The sequence below is a fragment of the Dipodomys ordii genome, unplaced genomic scaffold (genome assembly GCF_000151885.1).
Source record: "Dipodomys ordii isolate 6190 unplaced genomic scaffold, Dord_2.0 Scaffold9, whole genome shotgun sequence".
Lineage (NCBI taxonomy): Eukaryota > Metazoa > Chordata > Mammalia > Rodentia > Heteromyidae > Dipodomys > Dipodomys ordii.
This window is the reverse complement of record NW_012267225.1, coordinates 18,364,662-18,373,006: the sequence shown is the minus strand read 5'-3', so window position 1 is coordinate 18,373,006 and position 8,345 is coordinate 18,364,662. Positions and strand designations below refer to the sequence as shown.

General features: G+C 47.6%; 1 protein-coding gene across 1 annotated transcript; it reads right to left on the bottom strand.

Annotated features, from left to right (window-relative positions):
• Window positions 1-6,899: 6,899 nt before the first annotated feature.
• Window positions 6,900-7,892, bottom strand: Npbwr1 (neuropeptides B/W receptor 1). The gene has a single exon (XM_013009301.1). It carries the CDS (start codon window positions 7,890-7,892, stop codon window positions 6,900-6,902), a length of 993 nt encoding a protein of 330 aa, XP_012864755.1.
• Between the last annotated feature and the right edge of the window lie 453 nt (window positions 7,893-8,345).

The window sequence follows — 8,345 nt, the reverse complement described above, 5'->3', positions numbered from 1 at the left end:
CCTGTATCCTTATTTCAGCATTTTGTTATTTCCCTTCCCATCCCCAAATTAGAAAAATGTATATACAAGATGCAGGCCACTGGAATCAAACACAGTGAAAACAGGGGTTATATCATGGGGGAAGAAAATACAAAAGAAACAAACAAAATCACATGGTACATTATAAATACATTAAAAACAACAAGAAAGATAAAACCACTTGTGTCTCTATCTTGGGGTTCATTTCACTTAGCATCATCTTATATAGTCATAGGCAAATAGCTTTTGATCTTTTCTGCTTGTCCTAGACATATACTAGTTACTGCAAATAAGGGAAACCATGGGACCTATGTTTCTTTGGGCCTGGCTTATTTCACTTAATATAATTTTTTCCAAGTCTTTCCATTTCCTAACAAATGGGGCAATGTCATTCTTTCTGATGGAGGCATAGACTTCCATTTGATATATATATCACATTTTCTTGATCCATTCATCTACTGAGGGGCATCTGGGTTGGTTCCATATCTTAGCTATGGTAAATAATGCTGCAATAAACATAGTTGTGCTGGTAGCTTTAGTATGTCATCATTTGGGTGAATGCCCAAAAGTGGGATTGCTGGGTCATAGGGGAACTCTATGTGGAGTGTTTTGAGGCACCTCCATACTATACTGCTTTCCAAACTGGTTGAACAATCCACATTATTAAGTACACACAATTTCATTGTGAATCCCACCTACTCTTTCTATGGCGTGCAGCAGGCTAGTTACAAAGGTCAATGACTCTTAGTCTTTGGGACACTTCAGAATGCAGGTGAGAGGACCTTCTAGACACATAGACCTCATTATAGGATTGGGATTTTACAAAACAATGCCCCCAGGCATGGTCCACTAGGGAATCTGGTAATGTGAAGAGTAGCCAACCCACAGGTGCTCAAGGGGCATGCAACCTACTCTCTCTGCCAGGCAGTACTTGTGAAACGAAGAAGAGTCTGCTCTGATTGTAGGATGAATATAGTTTATCCATTCTGTAGAGTTTCTAAACTATGACATCTTACCTTTCCTTCTTTTTTCTTATTTTTCTTTCCTGTTCATGGTCATGATCTTTTTACATAACTTTGTGAGATATGGTATAAAACAAATGTACTTCGCCCTAAATGTTAGGAGAGTATCAGCCATTGCTGACTGTATTCCATATGAAGCAGAGGCACCATTACCATCCCATTTCATATAACTGGTGTGTCTGGAACATGCTTTCATGTGTACAGGCCTTGAAGACCACAATGTACAAGACACCTTTGCAGTAGAGCAACGTCATCAGCTCTGGTCAATGGGGTGTGTGTGTGTGTGAGAGAGAGAGAGAGAGAGAAAGAGAGAGAGAGAGAGAGAGTATTAGAATTTGAACTCCAGTTCAAGCAATCTCAGTTTGGCATTTTAGCTCAAGACTGGTACTCTACCACTTGAGCCACACCTCCAACTTCTGGCTTTTTGCTGGTTAATTGAAGATAAGAGTCTCACAGACTTTTTTTGCCCTGGCTGACTTCAAACTGTGATCTTTAAATCTCAGCTTCCTGAGTAGTTAGGATATTAGGCATGAGCCACTGGTGCCCAGTTTGGGCAATGTATTTTTATTTTTATATCTTTTAACAACTCCATATGCTTTGCAAGGCTCTGAGATAGGATTACATTTTTATTACAATTTTTTTCTCTCTCTCCCAGAACCTCATGCATATTAGATAAGCACTCTACCATTGACATATGCCCACAATCCTACAGTCTTAGTACTAAATCTTACCATCTTTTTCTCTATCATAATGTAATAGTAGGTACAACTTGCTCGAGCTGTTAAATAATACAAAGATATCAATAGTTTCTACAATGTATTTCCCAAATACACATTGTGACCAAGTCCATGTCTGTAAAAAGAACATAAGATATTCTTAAAATGAGAGCTAAAACTCTGATTGGTCTTGATTTGTCTCTATGTATCTGCCTAAATGTATCCTGTTTGTGTGTGTCTCACTGTCTTTGTTTGGTGATTGTTATTGCCTGGTTTTGTTTCATTGCAGTACTGGGGATTATACTTGGAGCTACAGCTCGCAAGTGCTCTGCAACTTGACCACTTCTGCAGTCCTCAGTTTCTTTATCTGCAAAGTGGGGAGCCAAGTGCCAGACTCACATAAAGCTGTCCTAATGGTGGTTCATACTGTAAAGAATTCAATGATCTCTTTCATTACATGCACAAACACAGGTGACTACTGTACCCAATTGGCATTGGCACTTTCCCAGAACATTGTTTAAAAAAGGTTTCCAGTGAATCTGTGGCAGTTCAGATGAGATCCTCTACCTTGCCCATATGTGGGCCAGGGCTGTGCATACAACTACTAGCCAATGCTGTATATACACTGATAATTTAAGTAATTTGTCTTCCCTTCTTACTCACTACACAGCTGTTTAAATATTCAAATAATGATGTTTGAGATTATATGATAACTTTTTATCTGTTCAATGATTAACATTAAGTTCTAACATCTCTTTGTCAAGCAGTAGCTTTGTATTATTTTCAAAATCAACTAAACTTATTTTACTTTATGTGTGTGTGCACACGTGTGCACATGCATGTGCTTGACCTGGTGCTTAAACTCAGAGTCTGGGCACTCTCTCTCTGAGCTTTTTTGAACCACATCTCTACTTCTGGCTTCTTGGTGATTGGGAGATAGGAGTCTCATGGGCTTTCCTGCCTGGGCTAGCTTTGAACCCTTATCTCAGCCTCCTGAAGAGCTATGATTACAGGCATCTGGCTGAAATCAACCAGATTAAAAGGTGGCAGGGATTTCATTCTTAACATTGTCCTATCAGATACTTCTGTTTATATATTCCTTATTCATCATGCAACTGTTTTTCATGAGGGCAGTTTTATAAAACAAAAACAATTGCTATATTCTAAGGGAACTGATGTATGGATCCCATGTTTTCAGAGAATAAAATATTCACTTATCACACAGAATGTTCTAGAATTTATTTATTTATTTATTTATTTATTGCCAGTCCTGGGGTTTGAACTCAAGGCCTGGGTGCTGTCCCTGAGCTTCTATTGCACAAGGCTGGCACTCTACCACTTGAGCCACAGCACCACTTCTGGCTTTTTCTGTTTATGTGGTGCTAGGAAATCAAACAAAGGGCTTTATGAATGCTAAGCAAGCACTCTACCACTGAGCCACCTTCCCAGCCCTCTAGCATTTATTTTTAAACTGAATGCTGCATTGGACTAGCAGAGTTTGAGCATTTCTTAGAAGAAAGCATAAGTTTCCACATTACACAACTGTACTAAATTCAGTAAAACCAAACAAACATTTATAAATACCAGCAGTGACAAAAACCAAACAATCTAGTTCACACAAAAACTGCAAGAATTCAACCCAGAATTATAACTTTGCAATACAATGATGTAAGTAAACTTTACTTTTACATGATTTATTTACATATTAAATCTACTACCAAAGACAAACAATCTGACTGATTCCTTAATGTTTATATGGCACAATAGTTCATCCAGAGGTTGAGAAGGACAAGATGAATCTAAATTCCAAATCCCATGTATTTCTACTTAATCTCACACAGATGCCAATCTGTGTCTAGCTGTGGGTGACATAGCAATGCCAGTCCCTATGCTCTTCCAGCAGTTTTCCCCATCAATTCTGAAACAGTTCCAGATCCAGAGTAGGAAAAATGCAGTGGGAAGATGAATCTTTGGGTCTCCCTCTAATCTGTGTCAATACTGAATTCCTAAAACTATGTGAAGCTTCAAATCCAGATGCATACCTGGCTATGTATGAAGTCAAATGTCCACTCTTGTCCAAAACCTTGGGTAACCTAGAAGTTTTTCTAATTTCAAACATTAATTTTAAACTGAGCACTGGTGGACCTCAACTGTAATCCTAGCTACTCAAGGGGGCTACTCTGAAGATCCTAGCTACTCTGAAGATTGAGGTTTGAAGCCAGTCTGGGCAGAAAAGTCTGTCAGATTTTCACCTCCAATTATCCTCCAAAAAGCCAGAAGTAAAGTTGTGGATCATTTGGTAAAGTGCCAGCCTTGAGTGAAAAAGCACCCAGGCCCTGATTTCAAGTCCTAGTATTGGCATGAGTGCGTGTGCACCCCCCCCCACACACACACACACATTTCAACTGCAAGAAATTACAGAGATTTCAAGATATTCCAGAGGACTCACAAAAGAGTTTTGTGAAATATAAAATATCTGTAGAATATTTCTTAGAAATTTGACAGATAAGCTTTGAAGCCCATTTTCAGAGGCCTGTTCCAGTGTACTCTAAATGAAAAACTTAATTATGTACAGTTAACTATTATTTGTACCTGGGGTATACAGTTTCTGGATTAACATTTTCTAAACTGATAGCTATGAATTATCCCACTGTTCATATCTTTGAGAACTACAGAACCCCTTTTTACCATCCAAATGAGAGAGACGGTTCCCTTTCCGCATATTTTTGAGTGGTATTTTGCAGTGGCGCACTGGTGGGTCACACTTATAATCCTAGCTATTCAGAAGGCTGAGATCGGTGGGAAGTTGGCTCAGTGGTAGAGTGCCTTGCATGCAAGAGGCCCTGGGTTCAATTCCTCAGCACCACATAAGCAGAAAAAGTCAGAAGCAGTGCTATGGCTCAAGTGGTAGAGTGCTAGCCTTGCGCTGAAGAGCTGAGGGACAGCTTTCAGGCCCAGAGTTCAGGCCCCATGACTGACAAAAAAAAAAATCAATCCAGCAGAAGGCTGAGATCTGATGATCATGGTTTAGAGCCAGCCTGGACAAGAAAGTCTGTGGAGCTCATCTCCAATAAACAAGCAAAATGCTGGAAGTGAAGCTGTAGCCCAAATAGTAGAGAACTAAACTTGAGTGAGAAAAGCTCCTATTTTGAGCCTAAATAATTGGGAAATTAACTAAACAAATGAAACCTATTAGAAATACTTTTTCATATAACCCTGAGCCACACCAAGAAATTAGTTTTGTTTTGTTTTGGTTTGGGGTTTTTTGTTTGCTTTTTAGAAATTTTTATTCACTCATGTCTGGAATTTATTCTAAAGAATAATACTTTTTTGTCAGTCATGGGGCTTGAACTCAGGACCTAGGCACTGCCCTTGAGCTCTTTTTCTCAAAGCTAGCACTCTAACACAGCTCCACTTTGGATTTTTTGAGTAGTTAATTGGAGTCTCAAAGTGGCCAGGCGCTGGTGGCTCATGCCTGTAATTCTAGCAATTTAGGAGGCTGAGATCTGAGGATCTCAGTCCAATGCCCCCTGCCATGAGGTGGGCTGGGGAATCGTGAGACTCTTATCTCCAATTAACCATCGGAAAACCAGAAGTGGAGCAGTGACTCAAAGTGGTAGATTGTTAGCTTTGAGAAAAAGAGCTTAGGGACACAGCGCCCAGGCCCTGAGTTCAAGCCCCATGATTGACCTCCCCCTCCCCCCCAAAAAAGGAAGAAAAGGAAAAGAAAAGAAAAGAAGTCTCACGGGGATTTTTCTGTCTGGGCTGGTTTCGAACTACAATCCTCAGATCTCAGCCTCCTGAGTAGTAGGATGGCAGGCGTGAGCCACTTGCACCCTGAAGAATAATACCTTTCTTTAAAACACTACAATATATTATCAGTTTAGTTAATTGACCTCATGTTTGAGGCATAAACTGAGGTGAATGGTCAAGTATCAATCTTCCCTCTTAACCTTAAGTAGAAATACAATCAGAGTAGGCCCTGGCCATAAAACATCACAATAACACATTGACTAAATTTTCAGACTACCGAGTACCACCTGAAACTACGGAACAAAGAGTGGCAGATCTCTAGCCAGGTGCCTAACCAGGGGAAAGCTAAGGGTGCCAGGTATCTCAGCTTCCTGACTCCCTAGGGTGAGGTCAAGAAAGAATCTGAGCAGAAGTGAATCAAGGAAGGAATAAATTGAGTTTCTTATTCCTTTCCATCCTCAAAGCAACTTGTGTGGTATATTATGTACCAGGGAAACAGTACTTACACAAACAATTACAATGAAACTGTCCTAGCAGGGTGAGAGGCCAGTTGGGGCCATTGGCTGGAACCCCAGTCCTTTACAGAAAGCAGCCTGGCTGTGCGGCACTGAGAACGCCCAGCCCCAGACGCCCGGGCGCACTCGCGCTTGTCTCCTCAAGGGGGCGCTGCCACCCCGCGCTCAGGCGACTCCTCCCTCTCGGTTCTTCCCCGAAGAAGGAAGAAGGAATGTTAGGGTGAGCTTGGAAAACAGAAAGCGGGGCTGAGGGAGGGAAGGGAAACGGTGACTCGTCTGGGCAGTCGCTGCCAGGTTCCTGCCTCCCCTTTCCTATCCTACCCCTTCGCCCTCGGCGAGCCCAGGCAGTCTCGGCAGATGTCATCGCGCGGCCGGTCCCTCTGGGGTGTAAATCAAGGGTGGGCGCGAACTCGCGGAAGGGCGAGCGAAGCAAGCCAGGATGTTTGTCCGCGTGAGCCAAAGCATAGCCAGGCGCTGCCGAGCGCGAAGCCGCGAAGATCCGAGGCCTGAGGCCGCTCGGCGCCGACGCCTGGGGGCGCCGGCGACCTCCTCCTGCCCGGTGCCGCCCGGCGGGCGCGGGTTTCCAGCCCTGGCGCCCACTTCCACCCCACTAAGACGTCTCTGTGCCGAGTTCGAGACTGCATGGTTGTCCTTCTGCGTTGAGGAGCGTGAGCGCGGCGCCCGGGGCCTGTCACGCACCTCCAGCACGCACCGGCCTCACCTCCAGGGCGACTCACACCGTGAGCGCGGGCAGGGCGCCTCCGAGGCTCGAGGGATGGCATGGGGCTGAGAGTTGGGCAATACCAGGCTGCCGTCGGTGATGGTCCCGGGCCTCCCCTGAGCCTGCCCCGGGATGGCGGGAGAGCCCCGGCCGGTCAGGGGGCCGCGCGGCACGCCAGCAGCTGGCGCAGGTTCTTGCGGAAGCCGTCGTCCAGGAAGGCGTAGAGAAAGGGGTTGAGGCAGCTGTTGGCGTAGCTCAGGCTGGTGATGAAGTAGGAGATGGCGACGACCAGCGGCGTCTGCGGGAGGTCGGTGGTGAGCACCACCACGGTGCTCAGGTGGTAGGGCGTCCAGCACAGGAGGCACACCGCCAGGATCGCCACCACCAGCACGGTCACCCGCTTCTTGGCGCGATCCAGCGCCTTGGCGTGGTTGTCCAGCCGAATGGCACGTAGCCGGCACAGCAGGGTGGAGTAGAGGACGCAGATGGCGGACACCGGGAGGGCGAAGCCCAGCACGAGCGTGTAGAGACGGCTGGCCCGCCACCAGAAGGCCTCCGGCTGCGGGAAGACCAGCACGCACTGCAGCCGGCCCTGCTCGTCGTCGAGGCGGGCGAAGACGGCGAAGGGCAGCACCACGAGGGTGACCAGCGCCCACACCGCCAGGCTCACGGCGCGGGCGGCGCCGTAGGTCCGGCCGGCGACCCGGCGCGACTGGGCGGTGGCCAGCACCACCAGGTAGCGGTCCGCGCTCATGACGGTGAGGAAATAGAGGCTGGAGAAGGTGTTGTACTGGTCGATGGCCACGATCAGCTTGCACATGAGCTCCCCGAAGGGCCACTGCCGCAGCAGGAAGTCGGCGATGTTGACGGGGAGCACCAGGGTGAAGAGCTCGTCGGCGATGGCCAGGTTGAGGATGAACAGGTTGGTGACGGTCTTCATGCGCGGGGTCCGCAACAGCACCAACAGCACGGCCGAGTTGCCCGCCAGCCCCACGGCGCAGATCACCGCGTAGACGACGGGCACGGCCACCGCCAGCGGCGGCGGCAGCGGCAGCGGCGCCGGGATCGACGAGTTGGGGCAGCCCGGAACGGATCCCAGGCACGACGCATTGGCCCCGCTGGGCTCAGACCAGGACGCGTTGCGCATGTCCGGCGAGGGCAGGAGAGCCGAGGACCCCCCCCCCTCCACCCCCGCCGCGAGTCCCCAAGGCCGACGTGCGCGCGAGGTTCGGTGGCTCCGAAGCCCGCGCGGGCGCGAACCTGCGCGAGCGCCCAGGGTGAGATGGTCAGAGTCCTCCGGGCCCCCGGGTGGGGGGGCAGCGTTTCCCGCCACCCCGTCACGCAGCCCTCGGTCGCCCTGGACGACTGATGCTGGAAACAGAATGGAAAACACAGGTTATGCTCGTTGACGTGCAGCTCTAAGCGGCAGCGAGGTTCCGAGATGGGCGCCAGCCTCCCCCCGGCCCGGGCCAGCATTCCGCTACTTGCTGAAATCCCTTCCCAACAAATTGAATCCATCCGTACTGCGGAGCGCTTTCCTACTCCTCAAAAGTAAACGCAAGTCCATCGCCCGTGTTTTAGGGTACCCCTGGTCTCCCCC

What these genes read in the sequence shown, in the direction of transcription:
- Npbwr1 (XM_013009301.1), bottom strand. Translation starts at nt 7,892, where the DNA reads ATGCGCAACGCGTCCTGGTCTGAGCCCAGCGGGGCCAATGCGTCGTGC.